The sequence below is a fragment of the Rattus norvegicus genome, chromosome 1 (genome assembly GCF_021556685.1).
Source record: "Rattus norvegicus strain SHRSP/BbbUtx chromosome 1, alternate assembly SHRSP_T2T, whole genome shotgun sequence".
NCBI lineage: Eukaryota > Metazoa > Chordata > Mammalia > Rodentia > Muridae > Rattus > Rattus norvegicus.
Window position 1 is genome coordinate 96,925,032 of NC_141534.1, and position 20,058 is coordinate 96,945,089.

A 20,058-nucleotide genomic window follows, 5' to 3' on the forward strand; every position below is an offset into this window, starting at 1 on the left:
CGCATTTGCCGTCTTTCTGTTTGCGTGTGTGCATCTCTGTGGGTGTGATTGGGGTGAGATGGAGACATGTTATTAAAAGAGCCTAAAGTGGAATGCTGATGTGCACCTGTAATCCCAGAGGACCTGAGGCAGCGAGACCAAGAGTTCCCGGCTAACCACTAGGAGAAAGCTCCGTGGGTAAAAGCACTGGCTGCTCTCTCAGCAGACTCAGGTTCAATACCCACACTGACAATAACTCCAGTTTCAGGGGATCCATCGCTCTCTTCTGGCCTCAGGGACCAGGCATGTATAGAGTGTACAGTAATGCACACAGGCAAAATACCCACACAGTAAAATAAAAATAACAAATCTTAAAAAGATAGCGCACACACACACACACACACAAAGAGAAAGTGCCTACAGTAGGACTTAGGATGTCATTGCTTCTGCCACCCCATGAGCTAGGAGAGAGGAAGGACTATATACAGTCCAACCTTTACAAGCCTCTTCATTCATGGAAAACACCAGGAGGCTCGAAGCACAGTTACATCTTTGTCCCCCCTTTTTATTATTAAATATAAATATTCTTAGTCCAAGAATCCCCCTTATTTCTTTTATTTTCACCCCATCCCATTCCTGGGATTCAATTCTTTCTGTATCTTTAAGGAAGGAATCAAGATAGTGGCCATTTTGGTTCCCAGAGAATGGACAGCCATATTGGCTATACTTTTATTGGCCAGGATGGAGGGGCGGGGGTTATTTCTTTCATCTTGATTTGTCTTATGTTATCCTTCCTCTTGGTGCAGATGGTCACATGTCTGCTTTACTGGCTAGAAATGTTTCCAACCATAGCCCTAGTCCCCATCTTTGTCCCTCTGCATAGTGTTTAGTCATCATCTTGAATGTCTTCCTCACAGGAGAACAAGTAGGTATAGCAGCCATATTGCTCCTGCTTGGAGAATCCACTTTGGCTGAACTGAGTATACATTAACAGTTCTGATGCTTGTAGTGCTCTTTCCCTCCATCAGGGCTCCATTTTGGAGGGATTGGTCATCAGCTTGCTCTGACTCCCCAAAAATCTGGACAACACACTATGTGGTAAGCTGAAGGTCCTGAGGCTCTTCAATTGGAGAGATGTTTTCACACGTGAGTCTGGAGACGCTGGTGACTGGGCGGAGACAAGGTAGCATATGGGAAGGGGGGCGTTCCGGAGCTCAAATCTGGGGGTCCAAAGGATGTGGGTTTCATGTAGTTGGTGAAGGCTCGGGGATGAGGGGTGGTAAGATAACCTGCCCGTGCTCTGTACAGTCTGCAGGGAGGGACTAAATCCAGATGTGGCTTGAAGTCATAGTAAGTAGGAGTCCCTGGAAGACCCATCGGAGATGGGGGTGGCAAGAAGAGGCCTCCTCCGGGGGCTTCCCCAAGGCTAAGGCTCACACTGACCCCTCGAACCTTGTAGTAACCATTGGTTGGATCCTAAGGAACAAATGAGATTTGGTAAGGAATGTGCATAGAAAGGTTAGGATCATGGGTGGAAAGACACACTGAACTTCAGCTGGACCTAGAGCTAGGTATGAAGACAGCAGAAAGAGCAGAGGCAGAGACTCCCAGACAGAGAGCTAGACATATAGACCAGCATAGAAAGGGTGGGGTTGGGCACTGTCTTCCTAGAACAAGCCAGGTCTGACTGAAGTTGGGGCAGGAGGAAGATGGGAACGGGAGAGGGAGGGTGGGAGAAAGGAAGACTGGCTTTCAGGTCAAGAGAAAAGTGCACTCAAGTATAGACAAGAAGGCTTTAACTGTGGTTAGGGATGTAGTTCTGTCCGTGAGTGCTTGCTAGCTTGCTCAAGGCCCTTGGTTTGATTCCCAGCACTACATAGAGTCAATGAGAAAGAAAGACCCCTGTCTGGAAGACAGCAGCTGAACAAAGAGACACTTAGAGGCATAAAACATGGCAGATGGGGCCTGGAAACCAAGGTAAAAGGAGAGTCAACTGATGCTGCAACTGATGAGCTGGTGAGCGGGTGAGCTGGTGAGTGGGTGAGCAGGTGAGAGGGTGAACTGGTGAACTGATAAGCTGGTGAGCTGGTGAGCGGGTGAGCTGGTGAGCGGGTGAGCTGGTAAGCGGGTGAGCTGGTGAGTGGGTGAGCAGGTGAGAGGGTGAGCTGGTGAGTGGGTGAGCAGGTGAGAGGGTGAACTGGTGAACTGATAAGTTGGTGAGCAGGTGAGCTGGTGAGCTGGTGAGCTGGTGAGCTGGTGAGCGGGTGAGTGGGTGAGCGGGTGAGTGGGTGAACTGGTGAACTGATAAGCGGGTGAGCTGGTGAGCTGGTGAGCGGGTGAGCTGGTGAGCTGGTGAACGGGTAAGCTGGTGAGCTGGTGAGCAGGTGAGCTGGTGAGCTGGTGAGCGGGTGAGCGGGTGAGCTGGCTCAGGAAGTGAAGGTGCAGTTAAAGGCAGGTCTTTTGGAGTATGAGGGAGGCTCGTGACAAGGTTTTTCCATGTAGCCCTGGCTGTCCTTCCGTCATATCATAATGAACTCGGGTCATAAGGTTTGGCGAGGGCCTTTACCTGCTGAGACGTCTCTTCTTCCCTTGTTCATCTCTTTGATTCTTTTTTATTTTATTATTTTTATTTTTATCGAAACAGGGTCTCTCTGTGTAGCCCTGGCTGTCCTAGAACTCATTCTGTAGACCAGGCTGGCCTCACACTCAGAGATCTACCTGCCTGGGCGAAGGTCTTAAGGTGACAAAATTAAAAGAAGAGAAGCAGAGAAACCAACGAATGTGGTGTTCTGGTCGGAGGCTCACAACCCCAGCAACAACGGCTACCGGAGAAAGTCTGTGCGGAGTCCAAGCCAGCTACGGCGAGACCCTGTCTCCGTAGAGCTGTTCTGGTTTTGAAGTAAGGCGAGCCGCAGACTGAGAGTGAGCTCCCCCCCTCCCAGTACTCACCTTTGTCTCCAGAGCCTCGTTTTCCTCAAGAACCAAATCATTATGGTCAGTGTGCACAATGGGACCCTGAGGTGGGACAGATAATGATAAGCCATGGTCAGAAGCTCATCCTATCTCTGCGAGATCCCCAAAGTCTTTCATGGTCGTCCTTGGAGGCTGAAGAGAGCTGAAGGCTACACTTAGGACAATAAGGAAGGCTGTGAGGACACGTTGAGACGAAAGGACAACTGCGAGGAGACACGTTTGCAATTATGAGGATACTGTGGGCCTGGGGTCATCATGGTTAAGACTGGGGCCAAGCTGGTTATAATGGCACACACCTTTAATCTCAGCACTCAGGAGGCAGAGGCAGGAGGATATCGGATTTGGAAGCCAGCCTGGTCTACATAGCTAGTTCCAAGGCACTACACAGAGAAATCATGTCTCACACAACAACAAAAAGGCTGGGGCCGTACTTGAGCGTGAGGGTGGGCTGATCTGGGAGCACAATGGAATGTGGGGACCCAGGATCTTACCCGGTCCTCACTGCTGCCTGTCTCCTCCTCAGGGCCATGTGCACTGGAACCTTCACTGCTTCCTGGGATCCGGACCAAGTTCTTTTGCTTAGAGAGAGAGCCTGAGGCCCAGGACAGGAGAGGCAAAGGTAAGAGGGGAGTGACCAGTACTTGGGAACAGAGCTGACTGGGCAAAGTGGACTAGGAAGGTTGGAAACCATGGAGAACTTGGGCCTGGGAGAGACAGAATGGAGCTGGGGTGACCCAGAGGAAACTGATCAGGACTAGGGTGGGAACTTGAACCTGGCATAAGATGAGCCTTGTGTGAGCTCTGGGAGCCAGGAATGGAGCCAGGTCCCAAGGCTGTCAATCAAGGCTATCAATCAAGGCTGTCAATCAAGGCTATCAATCAAGGCTGTCAATCAAGGCTATCAATCAAGGCTGTCAATCAAGGCTGTCAATCAAGGCTGTCAATCAAGGGGTTGGGCTAGATGGGATGGAGAGGAGGGTGGCTGGGATGGCAGAGGTTCAAGGCATGGATACTTGCCATGGCGCCAGCAGCAGAGGACCACTCCAGTGATGACCATAAAGAGAGAGGTGGCTGCAGAAGCTGCTCCAGCCACAAGCCGGACAGTAGGCAGCAAGTCTGTAAGGAGCAGACTGGTGTCCTAAGAAGGGTGTCCAAAGACGGGGAAAGCAGGGAAATGGGCTCAGGGCTTGTGTTTAGGATCCTTGGGCTGAAAAGGCTGTCAATCTTGGGATTTCCCCACATTTGTAGTGTGCTATGTCTGGTGTCTGAGAACCCATGAATTTGGGGATTTGAAGCTTGAGAGTATGTAAATGTAAAATCCCTTGGCAAGTCCCTTCTGTAGTCACAGCACTTGTGACAATGCAGGATGACTGCCAGTAGTTGAAGACCAGCTTGGTCTATCTGAGATTCTGTCTCAAAAAATGAAAACAAGGCTCCAATAACAAACGGATGGCAAGATGGCCGGCCCAACAGATAAAGATGATTACTACCAAGTCTAATGCCCTGGGTTCTTCGATCCTGGGGACCCATAGAATGGAAGGAGAGAACTGACTCCACAAGTTGTCCTCTGACCTCCACATGTGCACTGTGGCAGGAACATGACCCTCCATACAAATAAACAAATAGGGGGCTGGAGAGATGGCTCAGCGGTTAAGAGCACTGACTGCTCTTCCAGAGGTCCTGAGTTCAATTCCCAGCAACCACATGGTGGCTCACAACCATCTGTAATGGGATCTGATGCCCTCTTCTGGTGTGTCTGAGGACAGCTGCAGTGTACTCATATAATAAATAAATAGATACATAGATAAATGTAAACAAACACCATAACTTTAGGGCTGCTTAGAACCTGAGAGTCTTTTATTTCACAATTTTCCACATTTGTAGACTCCTAGTATGGAATGACGTCTCCATTTAGGGTCCTGTATTTGAAAGAATTATTGATTTGGTGGTCCTACGATTGAAGAAACTCATAGGGTTTTTTGTTTTTGTTTGTTTTTTTTTTTTTGCTTGTTTTTGCTTTTACTTATTTTAAATGCTATTGTGTATAGGTATATGTGTTGGGGGGGTATATAAATGGAGGTCAGAGAACAACTTTGGGGTATTGGTTCTCTCCTACCACATGGGTTCTGAGTACTGAACCTTGGTTACCAGGCTTGGTGGCGAGTGTCTTTATCTGCTGAGCCATCTCGCTCTCCTGAATTCATAGTTGTGAGACTCATGAGTTTTGGGGAGTCTGTGTATTTAAGGACCCTTATAGTTTGGTAGCTTCAAACCGTGCTTGTGGGGTTTGGGACGCTCAGGTTTGGGGCTCCTTGGGTCAATAACTCACCTCTACGGCCCAGGTGGATCTGGACTCGTCCCTCACCTAGCCGGTTGCGGGCACTGCAGTTGAAGCCTGTGGTAAAGTCGGACTCCTGGGTTCCGGAAATGTGTAGCACAGAAATAAGGCCTGGGCCCTGTCCCCCCTCCACTTCTGGGGCTGGGAAGGCCTCCACTAGAAACCTGCCCAGTGAACCAGCCTCCAGAAAGCCCTCGTCCCAGGACCAAACCTAAAAACCGGGTGGGGGGAAAAAAGTCCATTAGGAGCTTGGGAAAGAACAGAGGGGCTGGTGGGAGGTGGGAGATGTCATTGTCAGGTGTGGGAGGGCCGGTGTGTCATAGAGGTGAAGGTCCTTTCCTTACCACGGAGTCTGGGGCAGGAGAGGCAAACACCACACACTGGAGGCGAGCAGGACCCCTCAGGAAGGCTGGTGCAGGGTGCAGGGCTGTCACTACAGGGGGTGCTGGAACGGAAACCATGGACCGTTAGACACAGGTCTCCACCTCTCCAAAACTAATTCTGAATAAAACCAAGTCAGACCTGGTCACTGTGGTTTCACCTCTAAAACACAAAACAACAAAACAAACAAACAAAAAACCAACAGCCCACGTCTCCCTACTGACCAGAACAGGCCTGCCTCGCCTTTAACAATTCCAGTTACAGGGTTGGGGATTTAGCTCAGTGGTAAAGCGCTTGCCTAGCAAGGCCCTGGGTTCGGTCCCCAGCTCCGGAAAAAAAAAAAAAAGAAAGAAAAAAGAAAAAAGAAAAGAAAAACAATTCCAGTTCCAACACTAGTCCCTATAACTTCCTTTCAACTCCCACCCTTTTGTCCCACCCCCTGTCCCAAGACCCTCGGGTTCTCTCACCGTTCACTGTCAGCCTTGCCTGTGCTGTGCCGCCTCCCACACCCGTTCGCCTCGGCTCAGCCCTGCACACATAGTCGCCCGCATCCTCCAGTGCCACGGACGGAAGCCGCAGTGTGGGCCCGGAGCTCAGCACCTAGCACAGGGAAGGGGCATCAGAGACAAGCCTCGGGGAGGAAGCTCCATCTAATTCCAGCTACTGTCACAAGCCCCAGATCGGACTCCACCTGAGAGCCACCGAGGCGGGTCCAGGATATCCGTGGAAGTGGGTTCCCCCGCCAGACACAGCTGAAAGACGCGTCTTTCCCCACGTCCACGGACACGGGCTTCGGTTTTGCCTGCAGAATGGGTCCATCTGGAGGAGAGAGAGGAGCGGGTTGGAATGAACCCCTGACCTAGGATCTGCGTTTCTAAAACACTAGTGTAGGTCTCCAGCAACACCTGACACTAAATGTCCACACCACAAGCCCCGCCCCTGAAGCCCCACCCCCTATCCCCTCTCGCTCCCTGGGCCAAACCCAGTTCTACACCTGTCCTAGCCCCGCCTTCTGGCACGGCCACGCGCACCTCGGTCACACCCACGGCCCCACCCCTTCTCACACAACACTTCCAGCGCGGTGCTGCGGTTGGCGCTTCCGACCGCGTTGCTGACCTCGCAGGACACCGGCTCAGTCAGGAACGTGGCATCTGCAACGACCTCCAACCTTGGCCCACGTGCCCCGAGCACCGGGGATCCCCCCTTCGCCCACCTGCAGAGACAAGCACGTTATTAACATCGTCCTGGCTCTCCTCGGCTGCTAGAGACAAGTGACATTTTTCCTCACCTGTAGCCGGTGACAGGAGGCTGGGCAGTGGCTTGACACAGGAAAGTTACCTTCTCTCCCTCCTGCGCAGTCTGGGGCTCAGCAGACAGAGTCACCATTGGGGGATCTGTGAGAATGGGGTGTGGATCTCTAGCTCTCTTCTCTTTCTCAGATAGAGGCTGGGCTTTCAGTTCCCAATCCCCCAGGTACCCCATCGTGACATCCCTCGACCTCCTTCCTTTGTCACAAGCAAGAGTTCAGGCCCACCCTGGTCCTTCCAGGACCAATTGTACTCACACTGAAGGCTCAGTGTCACCGCTGTGTCCCTCCCTGTGGGCAGGGCCTGGCTCCGTGCTCTGCAGATCAAGGTGGCTCCATCGTCCTGACTGGAAGGGGTCAGGAATAAGGTGTTTTCAACTGTCCCGGTGGCCTTGTCCCTCAGCGTGATCTAGAGGTGATAAATACACAATAATGATTCCTCTATTCTTTCTTGGTCAGAGTGTCAGTATGGAGCCGCGGCTGGAACTTCTGGTCCTCTGGCCTTAGCCTCCTGAGCACTGTGGTTACCGGCGTGCATTATTACCACTCTCCACATTAACAATGATTTCATCTATAACTCACATGAGAACCATGTTGGATAATTTTAGTCATTCACATGGGGTTTTTTTCCTTCTTTTTTTTTTTTTTTTCCTTTTCGGAGATGAGGACCGAACCCAGGACCTTGCGCTTGCTAGGCAAGCGGTCTACCACTGAGCTAAATCCCCCAACCCCACACATGTTTTATTTAACTCTCTATACTACCCTATGAGGTGACTAGTGCTATTATTTTCCCATTGTACAGACAAAGAAACTGAGGGACAACGAGTTAAACACCATATGCAAAAACAAGTATTTAGCAAATGACTGAGCCAGGAAGTCTGGCTCGACCTGAATCACCTTTCACCACCGAATGGCTGCCAATCCCCTTAGATAAGCCTGTGGTTAGAGTGGACCCAGAGTCTCCATAATGAACAAGAAATGACAAACAGATTTAGACCCAACCTGGTGGAAGCTGGTCCCATCCAGCCGGATCCCATCACGGAACCACAGTAGCTCAGGGGCAGGTCGGGCATCCCCACGACTCCGACAGGTCAGATTTCCAGGAACTCCAGCAACCAGAGACACAGAGGGGCCGCCTAGTACCTGGGGTGCTTCTGGGGGGACTACATGGCAGATCTGGGGTCAGAATTGAATCCCTCTCAGCTCCAACCCACCACTCCCCTAGGGTTCCTGGACTCTGCTACTCCCAAGTAGTCCTAGCTGCTCCAGTTCCTCACCCCAAGCTCCCATGGTGCCAGTGGGCTGGACCCTCACCCATCACATGCAGTTGGGCTGGTCGTGATCGGAGGCCTGCCTGTGAGGCCTGGCACTCATAGGATGCTTCATCTTCCAGCTCCACAGGCTTAATGTGGAGGTCATGCTGGCCACTGGCTGAATTCCCTGATATCCAGTACCGGGACCACCCTGGAGACAGAAGAGACCACACATAATCCTGAGCTCCTGGTCTCAAGTCTTTATTTCACCTCACCTCAGGGAGCAGGGAAAGAGCCCCATGTTTCCCACCAAGACGTAATTAAAACGCATGTGCCGGGGCAGGGTATGGTGGTGTGCACCTTTAAATCTCAGCATGCAGGAATATGAGGCAGGCAGATCTCTATGAGTTCGAGGCCAGCCTGGTCTATATAGGGAGTTCAGGCTGTCCAGGATTACATAGAGAGACCCAGTCTCAAAAGGCAAACCAAAGCAATACTGGGAGAAAAGAATATGTGCTGGGTCCAGAGAGAGTCTAAGCCTCCTGGCAATTCATAGTCTCCACAGATTTGGGAGAGAAAAGGTCAGAAAGGAGTGGAAGAAGACAATTCCCATTAAAATTAGGTCGAGCCAGATTTGGGTAGCGCATGCTTGCATTCCAGCGCCCAAAAGGCGGAGGCAGGAAGATCTCGAGTTTAAGACCAGCTTGGGCTGCAGAAGGAGACCCCAATACAATCAACAAAACAAACCAACAGAAATTAGATAAAACAATACCCTTCGCCTACCATAGAGGAAAGTAAAAAGGGGCGGGGCTTCTGAGGCACTCACAGTAACCTGTGCGTTACCTGTACAACTGTCTACAACTGTTGGCAAAGGGTCCGTGCAGGTATATGTTTTAGGATAAAGATGGTATTCCCCAAACACGGAATCACACCTCTTCAAAGGCAATTATTTTAAAACTCAGGATTCCCAAATATTCTTGGGAGTCTGTCACTCCCCCAAAGCTGAAACCCTCAGATGCAGTCCATGCCCAGCAGCCCCGCTAATGCCAGCCCTTCCCTGAGCAAAGACCAGCCTCACCTGGAAGGTCTCTTTCGCCCCCTAGAGCCAGCCCATCCTTAGTCCACTGCACGAGCCCCCTGTATGCGCCCAGAGCGCAGGGCAGCCGGGCTTCCTGCCCCAACAGCACCACCATGTCCTCTGGCTGTTGAAGGAAATGGGGCGATGAGCCTAGGAGAAGAGGTATAGCTGAGCTTAGAAAAGGAATCCCCTTATGCAAGACCCAAGGGGTCCAGTCTCCAAAGCCTCCCTTCATCAGACTCAGAAGCCCTGGCTTCTAAAGTACTCTCTCACACCCAGGACTAAGAACCCTTAGACTCCTTCTCCCAAACAAGACAGTAATGGACAATAGAGTTCCCTGTGCCCTCCGGGGGTTGGGCTGGGAGTACCTGCATTTCCTCTGAAACAGCAGAGGACAACGAGGAGGGCGGAGGCCAGCATCCTGAGTGTGTGAACCCCAAGATCTCGCAGACTTAGGATTGCACTGCTTGCCCTCCAACTTCTTCCTCGATAGCTCGCCTCTCACCACGCTGGACTGGAACCCCTCTCTGCACCCCACTCTTCTCTCCGGGCTGGAAGATTCTATGTCTGGCCCAAAGTCCCTGAAATCCGGCTCGTCCGCAGTCTCCAGTGCTCTACACCGCTCACGGGGTTGCAACCCTAGGACTGCGAAGGACCCACTAGGCGGGCGGGATCCTATTCGCCCCGCCTCCTGGAGACCCGGCCTCTTCCCATTGAGAAACTCCGGCGCCTTGTGTGCGGACGGCTAGGGGTGCTCAGGGTAGCTGTCCGCGCAGCAGGAGGGCGCCCCCGCATTATCAGGGTGTCTGAGAGTTGGAACATCTGAGTCCAAGTTGGGGCCCTTGCTCGAGTTGGACACCTGCACCCTGCTGAGGTTGAAGGGGAGGCGGGGAGGAGGAGGAGGCTAAAGAAGAGGAGGAGGAGGGAGGGGGAGGAGAGAAGAGAATGGAAGAAACTTGCTCAGCCCGAGTCCTGGAGGGACTGAGCTGAGTGGAAACCAAGCTATAAATGGGAATCCCTGAGGCTTCGCCAGCTTCCGCGCCCTGGGGAGTCGGAGCCCAGGCTCCTTGGGCTTGCGGGTCGGAGAGAGGGCACCCAGGTGCTGAAGGACCACTTAGGAGCCTTGAGAAAAGAGGGATTCAGCTCCCCATTTCCCAAAATACCCCCCTGCTGCTTTGTGATCGTTGTAAGCCACACCATCACTCTAAGATCTAGGAATCCAGCCCGCCCCCTCCCCTCCAACTCGAGTTCCTCCTTTCCCAGGACCCGGCAGTACTCGCTCGTCCCCTCTCTCCACTCAGTCGTCCCCCGGCCCATGGCCTATCGGAGTGGTTGCCGGGCGACGGCTGGGAGGAGGCAGTGCCCTGACTCTGGCAGGCTGGGAGGGAGGCTGGGAACCGCACAGCTTGTCCTGACAGCTCCCGTGCAGCCCAGCTGGGCGTTCCCACGCAGCGCAGCTGGCAAAGCAGGTGGGAGGGACCCCGAGCTTACTGAAGGGACTGGGGGCCTGGGACCCTGGGTCTGACATTCCTGGACCTCTCAGAATTAAAGCACATTCAGGGCTCAAACCGGTACTTCTAAATGTTTGAGGGTTGGACTTGCTCAGAGGGGAGGTTTCAGACCTCTGCTGGCTGAGAAGCCTGCAGTGTGGTGGAGTTGGACCAGTTTCAGAATATCTGGTCTTAAGTCTTAAAGCTACTGGATTTGACAACCAATCTCTATCTCACTCACCCTCACAGCCCCGGGAGGATTGGAAAACCAACAGACTGAACAGCTGTGCTGAGTCCTATTAGAAGTGGAAGGATTTCAGGCTGGCGGCCTGGAAAAGAGAGGCCCGGGAGGCCCCACACCTAAATCCGACCTCCTGGCTTCTGTGTTTTGAAATAGGACAGGCTTGAGCCCAGGACTCCTGAGTCCTGGGGAGGAAGTCAGATGATGAGGCTGTTTTTCCAGACACCCGACACAGCTTCCCTTTCCTGGCACTCTGGGGCCACGGGCATGGAAAAATGGAGAGCTTGGGGTCCCCAGAGCATTCAGAGGAGGAAAACAGCCAAGGTTGAGTGTAGAAGGTTTGCACTAATTAAGGGCTCCAGCAACTGACATCTCTACACCTTGGCCCCCAAAGATACCATCTGGCAAAGGCCCCATAACAGACTCCCTGGTTAGGTCTGCGTGCAATCCATTTCCCAGGAGGCGTTGATTGGTTTGGAGATGGGAATGTGGACCGACGGTAATGAATCAATAATGCGGCTGGATGGGAGAGAAAGACCAGAGGGCTCACCCTTGGTAGAGAGCTGTGGGGGGCTCAGGCCAGATGCCCGGACTGCCTCCTGGAGGAGGAGCAGCCGTGAGGTGGGAGGTTTGAGGGGAATAAGGGGCAAAAGAGAACAGTTGTGATTCCTGCAGGAGATAAGCAGGCAGCAGGAGTTTATCCCAGGTGAATGCGTCTGTGCTCTCAGGTTGGGAGGGTGGGCCAGTCAACATATGCTTCTAAAATTCAAGGGCCAAACAGGGAGGGGGCAGCAAGAGTGACAGAAACGAGAAGGGGAGTAGGAGTGGAGGAAGGGGGGGATGGAATCAAAGACGTGGAGAAGAATAAGACGATAAATCATCCTGGCGAGAGAGACATACACACAAGGAGAGATGGAGGGGTTGAGGAAACAGAAGGACAGAAGGACTCTCACATGGCCTCGGGATTCAGATGTTCCAGCTCCCAGAGACCCCCAGCCTATGTTTATCGGTGTCTGAGCTCACCAGGTTTCTGCACACTGAGGTCTGTGGACACAGTCCTACTGACTGTCCCGATGCTCTGTGTACACGATATCAGACACTCTAACTGTGTTCAATTGGCTGTCACCTCCCCTGGAACACGCACGCTCTCAAATCCACACCCACACAGTTGGCTTCTCTCTGCCCCACACTCTCCTTGTTTAAAAACACACTCGTGAATATTCACCAGCAGAGGTGCCATGGAGAGAAGAAGGGTACATGTCATGATCTGGGCTGCAAAGAATAAGGATGTCATTGGGGGAGGGGTTCGTGTCCTTCTCACCCATACAGGCCTAGCTCTGGGTCCCGTACTGAGCTGGGAGATGGCCCTGGTCAGAAATGCTCTCCCTCGGACCTTGAGGTCACTGGGGCTAGGGAGGCACCAAGGAATGCTCCTGGCATGTGCTGACAGGGGATTTCATTGCCCGCTGGGCAGACTCAGGAAGGACTTGGAGGAAGCAGCAAAGTGAGCTCACCCTGGGTCCAAGAAATGTTCCCATGCTGTGTCTGACGGCTTTGGCTTTCTGGGTTCATGGAACTGCTGGACCCAGCACAGCTGGTGAGCTCTGAGTGCCTGTGAGTGGGTGAGAGGGAGATAGTAAAGGATAAGAAAGAGAAACGGAGAGAAGATAGGCGGGGATTTTTGAGCACTTGGGATTGGAACTGAGAGAAAGAACTGTTAGCAGGGGGAGAAAGACTGCGACAGTCACAGACAATGAGAGGAGTCTAGGAAGATAGGGAGAAAGAAGAAAAGGAAGGAAGGAGAGAGGAAGGAGAGAAGGGGAGTTACAAAAAGAGATCAAAAGAAAAGAAAAGGACACAGAGAGAGGCTCAGGGAAGACCTCAACAATCCAAGCTGCCAGTAATGGGCGCTAAGAGAGTCACTGTCAGAGGTGCCCGGACAAGCCCAATACACAGAATGTCCAGTTTGACTCCCCTGCTGCTCATGGGAATGCTGACCTCAGGTGAGTGGAACTCTGGCCTTATAGTACACATACCCTCAAGTGTCACCTTGTCTCCTATTGTCAATCTCCTGTGTCCCCAGGCCTGGCCGAGTCGCCAGTCCCCACCTCAGCACCTCGAGGCTTCTGGGCTCTGTCTGAAAACCTGACTGCGGTGGAAGGGACAACAGTTAAGCTATGGTGCGGTGTCAGGGCCCCTGGCAGTGTGGTGCAGTGGGCTAAGGATGGGCTGCTTCTGGGTCCAAACCCGAAGATGCCAGGCTTCCCGAGGTACAGCCTGGAAGGAGATCGTGCTAAAGGTAAGAGATCGGAGTGTGTGATAGTCAGGCACTAGCAGAGACAGTGGCACTGACCTTGGTGGTTCCATCTCCAGGCGAGTTCCACCTGCTTATTGAAGCCTGTGACCTCAGTGATGACGCAGAGTATGAATGCCAAGTCGGCCGCTCAGAGTTGGGTCCCGAGCTTGTGTCTCCTAAAGTAATCCTCTCCATTCTAGGTACGGGTGAAAGACTCCCCTCCAGGACCCACCAGTCTGGGCGCCAGCCCTCTTCCCTCAGATCTGGGAGTCCTCTTCCCTCAGACTGGGAGTCCTCCACCCTGGGCCCTGGGTACAGTCCCGGCTTCTAATTTTTTGGCCAAACCCTTCACGTGTCTCCCAACAATGCTTGATCCCAGACTCTTTCCCACCAGTTTCCCCCAAGGTGCTTCTGTTGACCCCCGAGGCAGGAAGCACAGTGACCTGGGTAGCTGGGCAGGAGTATGTGGTCACCTGTGTGTCTGGGGATGCAAAACCAGCACCTGACATCACCTTCATCCAGAGTGAGTGGGGGTGAACCGGTGGGATGGGAAGGTGGTGTTTCTGCCAAGTGCCCTCCTAGGGGCTCCTAAAATATGTCCTCCCTGAAGATATCATCACCCCAGGTAATGAGGCCAATGTGATGTTCTGGATAAGAAAGAGATATGGGGTGGGGGAGACACCCAGGAAATGCAAGATGGCTGATCTAGGGTCAGCACTCAAGTGAGCTATGGCTGCCGACGTATTGCAGATGTAGGGGAGGGGGGAAAGAAGAAACCATGATATGGCCCTGAGAATCCCAGAATTCAGGGGGTCCTGAACATGTGGGAGGACCAAACTGTCACCTCAGCTTCTTGTCCTCCTGAGCCAATAAGAAGGGGGTGTGTAAGAAGGGGTGCTTGTCTACCCTGAGGACTTCCAGGGTAATGTTCCTACATTCACCTTGGAGAAGAATCCAGCATCCGTCTATCCGGATTTCTTGTTGCCCCAAGGTGGACGAACTATATTGGACGTCTCCTCCAATGTGAATGAGGGATCAGAGGAGAAACTCTGCATCACAGAGGCCGAAGCCAGGTGTGCAATTTGGGTTTTCCTCCCTGTACCCCGTGTTCCAGGTTGTCCCACAACACTTTCCAAACCTAACAATGCAAGTATGGAGACTTGAGTTTTAGAAATACCTGGGTCCTAACTCTTGACTTTGACTCTCAAAAATTCTCGACGGTAAGGTATTAAGTAAAAATATTTAACCCAGATAGGGACCTTAGCCACCCCAACTCTCACGGTCGAGCCCCCAGTTCTCTCCCAGGGGATTTTAGATCTTTGCATAAATCAGTATGGAGATGAGCTAAAAGTGGGGACTTGGGACGTCCACCTCTTCATCCTGGGTCCCTAGATTTCAGATGACAACTCTGACTCCAGAAACTTCTATTTTATCATGGCAGGGTGATACCCCAGAGCTCGGATAACGGGCAGTTACTGGTCTGTGAGGGTTCCAACCCAGCTTTGGACACTCCCATAAAGGCTTCATTCACCATGAATATTCTGTGTGAGTGGGGGATGTGGGTAGCCTGGGACATTGAGGATGATTTGAGAGCACTGGGAGATTTAAGAATGGGAGAAAATTCAGACATTGTCATCAGTGTTGTGTACCTATAATCCCAGCATTCAGGAGGTGGGGGGGGGCGCGGAAGGACAGTAAGGCAAGCCTGGGCTACTGAGGGCTGGACTTTGTAGTTCAGCCATAGAATCTGGCCTGCGATAAGCATAAACCCAGGTTTCACACCTAATACTGGAAACAAAAAGCAAGCATACAAGGAAATTTAATATTTATTCTTGTTATTGGTATTCTGTGTGTGTGTGTGTGCATGTGTGTGCATGTGTACATGCATGCACATGCCAAGTGGAGAAGTCAGGGAACGTCTTTCAGAAGTTAAATCTCTTCTTGCACCACGGACTTGAACTCAGGTTGTCGGGCTTGTGGCCAAGTACCCTTACCTCCTGACCCATTTCCCTTGCCTACAAGAAGAGATTGAAGTCAGTTATGGGCCCAGAAAGAGTAGGTGGGCTTCCCAGGCTCCCTGAGTGCTCTGTGCTCTCTAGTTCCCCCAGGACCTCCTGTCATTGATTGGCCAGGCCTGAATGAGGGGCATGTGAGGGCAGGGGAGAACCTGGAGCTGCCCTGCACAGCCAGAGGTGGCAATCCACCTGCTACCCTGCAGTGGCTGAAGGTGAGGATGGAGGGCTGACATGGGGGATGAGGGAAGGAGCTGTGAGGAGATAACCAGGCTTGCTTCTGTGTCCAGAACGGTAAACCAGTGTCCACAGCCTGGGGCACCGAGCATGCCCAGGCAGTGGCCCACAGTGTGCTGGTGATGACTGTACGACCTGAAGACCATGGAGCTCGGCTCAGCTGTCAGTCCTACAACAGCGTGTCTGCAGGGACCCAGGAGAGAAGCATCACACTACAGGTCACCTGTGAGTCCCGTCCTCTTGCTTTCCGTCCACACCCAGACGGCCTTCTGTCCTCATATCTGGCCAATCTGATGCCAAAGACCTCGCCATCAGCCCCCACCCCCATCTGTCTGGGTTGAAGACCCTGGCCTGAACTCCCATCTATCCTCGCTGTGTCTTCCATCAGTTCCCCCAAGCGCCATTACCATCCTGGGATCTGTATCACAATCGGAGAACAAGAACGTGACCCTTTGCTGCCTGACCAAGTCCAGTCGCCCACGGGTCCTGCTGCGATGGTGGTTGGGTGGACGGCAGCTGCTGCCCACAGATGAGACAGTCATGGATGTGAGGATGTAGAAGATGACGGTTTGACATCCCTTGAGGCCCCAGGGAGCCCAGACTGAGGCCCCAGTTCCCGGGTCTGACAGAAGAGGGTGGGAAGGGCTTCATGTGTCCCTGCTGGGGTCTGGTGGACCCAGGCCTCTGTTGCCATGGGTGGGAGCTTCTCAGGCCCTAAATCTGAAGCTTACTCCTTGCCAGGGCCTGCATGGTGGCCACATCTCCATGTCCAATCTCACATTCTTGGTGCGGAGAGAAGACAATGGCCTGCCCCTCACCTGTGAAGCCTTCAGTGACGCCTTCAGCAAGGAGACCTTCAAGAAGTCACTCACCTTGAATGTGAAATGTGAGCCTTTACCCAGAGCCCAGTGAGGCCTCAGGCTTCACCGACCTCATCCTGAGGATTCAGCCCAGATGAAAACATCTCTCCTTCACCATCTCTCACTAGACCCTGCCCAGAAGCTGTGGATTGAGGGGCCCCCAGAGGGACAGTACATCCGGACTGGGACTCGGGTGAGGCTGGTATGCTTGGCCATCGGAGGCAACCCAGACCCCTCCCTCATCTGGTTTAAGGTAGGGACCAAGCAAGAGTCCCTTCTTTCCCTTCTCCCACCTTTCCTTTCCTTCCCTTCCTTCCTTTCTGTCTTCTCTCTCTCTTTTCTGTTTATCTGCTTGTGTGTGTGTGTGAGAGAGAGTGTGAGAATGTGTGTGTGAGTGTGTGTGTGAGTGCGTGTGAGAGAGTGTGTGAATGTGTGTGTGAGTGTGTGTGAATGTGTGTGAGTGTGTGAGTGTGTGTGAGTGTGAGAGTGTGTGAATGTGTGTGTGAGTGTGTGTGAGAGTGTGAGAATGTGTGTGTGAGTGTGTGTGAGAGAGTGTGAGAATGTATGTGTGAGTGTGTGTGTGAGTGCGTGTGAGAGTGTGTGAATGTGTGTGTGAGTGTGTGTGAATGTGTGAGAGTGTGAGAATGTGTGTGTGTGAATGTGTGAGAGTGTGAGAATGTGTGTGTGCGTATGAGAGAGTGTGTGAATGTGTGTGTGAGTGTGTGTGAGAGTGTGTGAATGTGTGTGAGAGTGTGTGTGTGAGTGTGTGAATGTGTGTGAGAGTGTGTGTGTATGAGTGTGTGTGTGTATGAGTGTGAGCAAACCACTCAGACTTTACTGAAAAAGCTATCTTCTCATTCCCTACTTTCTTTCCTAAGACAAAATGTCATGCAGGCTGGCCTTGAATTTTGTTCCTTTTTGTTCCAGACGGTTTCACTATGTCGTCCTGGCTGGCCTAGATCTTATGTAAACCAGGCTGGCTTCAAACTTAGAGAGATCCACCCGACTCTGCCTGGACCAAAACCCTGCCCAGCCTTTGACCCTCTTGTGTCCTCCACCCTCTCAGACCATGGAAATACCCATATTTCTTGGAAAACTCTAGAGATTATGAAAAGTCGCTAATACCACGAGAATTTTTGAAACCCCCAGGGAGGGACTGGAAAAATAATTCCAGGATAAAAGAAGGAACTTTGGGCCAAAAATTCTAGAGATAAAAACAACCATAATTCCATTCACAGTAAATACAATTCATTCACATTAAAGCTAATGTTAAGGAAAATAAAGAATGAAGGAGGGAAAGAAAAGAGATTGAGAGAGACAGACAGACACACAGAGAGAGACAGAAAGAGACAGAGACTGAGGCAGGAATATCTAAGGCTTAATGTGGGAATTGGGCAAAAGGTCAGAGAAACTTTTGGGGAGAGTGGAAAGTTTTTGAAATTTTAAATTTTTATTTATTAATTCTAATGTGTATGGGTATTTTGCCTGTGAACCACATTCATCCCTGATGCCTTGAGGTCAGAAGAGTGTGTCAGATCCCCTAGGACCAGGAGTTACAGCAGGTGATTAGCTGCCGTGTGGGTGCTAGGAATCGAACCCTGGTCCTCTGCAGGAGTATCCTGTGCTCTTAACTGTTGAGCCAACTCTCCAGCAGAAGACTAGAATTTTTCAGAAAAACACCTGGCGGGTGAGGTGGCTCTTTTGTAACCCTAGCACGTGGGAGCTGAAGGCAGGAAGGTCAGGAGTACAAGGCCATCCTCAGCCATGCTACTCAGAGAACTTGTTCTGAGGTCAACCCTGGCCTCAAGCAAAACAAGGCAAAAACAACAGAGACAAAGAAAAGGGAAAAAGTAATATACCAGGTTGGTAATTTCAAGGGAGTTTCCTGACACAGTGTTCTGCAAGTATCAGTTCTGAGGGGTGTGGTGCCTGCAGCAGGTAAAAGGTGGGGGTGAGGGTGGGAGGGGTGTACAATGGATGAAAGATCCCAAGACTGCCAAGGCGGGCAGGAGAGGCTAGAACTAGGGATACTCGATTCCAGACCCCACTCCTTTAAACTAGTGGGGTGCTACGCCGTTGAGTGCACCTTCGTCACACAAAAGCCCTGGGCTAGTAGCCACCCACCCTGTTTGGGTCCTCAGGATTCACGTCCGGTGAGCGAGCCCCGGCAGCCCCAGGAGCCCCGGCGTGTGCAGCTGGGCAGTGTGGAGAAGTCCGGGAGCACTTTCTCCCGCGAGCTGGTGTTGATCATAGGTCCGCCGGACAACCGAGCCAAGTTCTCCTGCAAGGCGGGTCAGCTCAGTGCGTCTACGCAGCTGGTGGTGCAGTGTAAGCGCACGGGCCCAGCGGGTGGGGAGTGGTGGAGAGGGGGCGGTGTAGAGTCCGAACCTTGTAGTCCAGGTTCCTCAGCCTCTGAATCTCTAATGCATTAAGTCCCCCCAACCAACCTGACCATCCTGGCCAACTCGTCCGCGCTGCGCCCAGGCGACGCCTTGAACTTGACCTGCGTCAGCATCAGCAGCAACCCCCCAGTCAACTTGTCTTGGGACAAGGAAGGAGAGAGGTGAGTTTACAGGAAGCCCCATCCGTCCATGTTCCGTCCCCTCCCCCTCCCGGTCTGCTCCCTCGGTGCCCTGAGCTTCTGGAACCAGCTGGGTGCTCACCTGACTTCCCAAACTTGCACAGGCTGGAAGATGTGGCTGCAAAACCCCAGAGTGCACCGTTCAAAGGCTCCGCTGCATCCAGGAGTGTTTTTCTCAGAGTGTCATCCCGAGACCACGGTCAACGGGTCACCTGCCGGGCCCACAGCGAGGCACTCCGTGAAACCGTGAGCTCCTTCTACCGCTTCAATGTGCTGTGTAAGTGCGCAGGCCTGACACCGCCCCTCCAGCCCGGTCCCCTGCAGACCCCCCCCCTCCCCAGTCTTCACCTAGACCTCTTCACTTAGCAACTTTCCTAGCCTTCACCCTGATCTCGGGCTGGCAGCAGCTCCCATCCACCGTCTCCATTCTCGTCTTGGCACTTGCTGCTACCTTTTTTGCAAAACTGGATCTTAGCTTCTCAATTATTAACTTTTAAAAGTTTTTAAAATGTCTTACTATGTAGTCCTGGCTGAGTTGGAACTCGATACGTAGAGCAAGAGAGCCATGGACTTGCAGCAATCCTCCTGCCTCTGTCTCGGAAGTGCTGAGATCGCAGGCCTGTACGACTAGATATACATATATATTTATTATTATTATTATTATTATTATTATTATTATTATTATTATTATTATTATTATTTGCTGCTTTTGTTTTTTCAGACTGTGTCTGACTGTGTAGCTCTGGCTGGCCTGGAACTTACAAGCGATTCACGTACTCCTGTCTCCTATGTGCTGGGATTAAAGGCATGAGCTACCACACCCAAGTTGGATTTTTTAAAAATTACAAATAATTATTGTGTGTGTGTGTTCCCTCATGTCTGTGCCATGGTGAGCAGGCGAAGGTCAAAAAACAACTTTTTTTTTAAAATTTTTTTTTGTTGGTTTTTGTGAGGATTGGGTTTCGAGACAGGGTTTCTCTCAGTGTAGTTCTTGCTGCCCTGGAACTAGCTCTGTAGACCAGACTGTCCTAGA

The 20,058-nt window shown here is 52.0% G+C and overlaps 2 protein-coding genes across 4 annotated transcripts in view; one reads left to right on the top strand and one right to left on the bottom strand.

Moving 5' to 3' along the window:
* Positions 1-392: 392 nt before the first annotated feature.
* Positions 393-11,188, bottom strand: Kirrel2 (kirre like nephrin family adhesion molecule 2). 2 transcript variants are annotated; one of them, XM_087612255.1, is made up of 16 exons: positions 11,040-11,188; positions 9,677-10,212; positions 9,309-9,458; positions 8,292-8,441; positions 7,980-8,140; positions 7,236-7,386; positions 6,960-7,065; positions 6,736-6,884; positions 6,363-6,490; positions 6,139-6,271; positions 5,635-5,735; positions 5,282-5,501; positions 3,970-4,068; positions 3,444-3,544; positions 2,929-2,994; positions 393-1,455 (listed from the first exon to the last, which is right to left on the bottom strand). In XM_087612255.1, exons 2-16 carry the CDS (start codon positions 9,726-9,728, stop codon positions 1,120-1,122), a joined length of 2,103 nt encoding a protein of 700 aa, XP_087468381.1. In that variant the 5' UTR covers positions 9,729-10,212; positions 11,040-11,188; the 3' UTR covers positions 393-1,119.
* Positions 11,189-12,497: 1,309 nt separating this feature from the next.
* Positions 12,498-20,058, top strand: part of Nphs1 (NPHS1 adhesion molecule, nephrin) — a 28,249-nt gene continuing 20,688 nt past the window's right edge. Inside the window, exons 1-14 of one of the 2 annotated variants that reach the window (XM_087587101.1) lie at positions 12,498-13,042; positions 13,123-13,338; positions 13,413-13,535; positions 13,730-13,858; positions 14,327-14,408; positions 14,777-14,880; positions 15,435-15,562; positions 15,638-15,809; positions 15,973-16,130; positions 16,326-16,470; positions 16,573-16,697; positions 18,586-18,772; positions 18,878-19,007; positions 19,130-19,302. In XM_087587101.1, the coding sequence (XP_087443227.1) occupies positions 12,943-13,042; positions 13,123-13,338; positions 13,413-13,535; positions 13,730-13,858; positions 14,327-14,408; positions 14,777-14,880; positions 15,435-15,562; positions 15,638-15,809; positions 15,973-16,130; positions 16,326-16,470; positions 16,573-16,697; positions 18,586-18,772; positions 18,878-19,007; positions 19,130-19,302 (1,972 nt within the window). In that variant the 5' untranslated portion in view covers positions 12,498-12,942. 2 annotated transcript variants of the gene reach the window in all.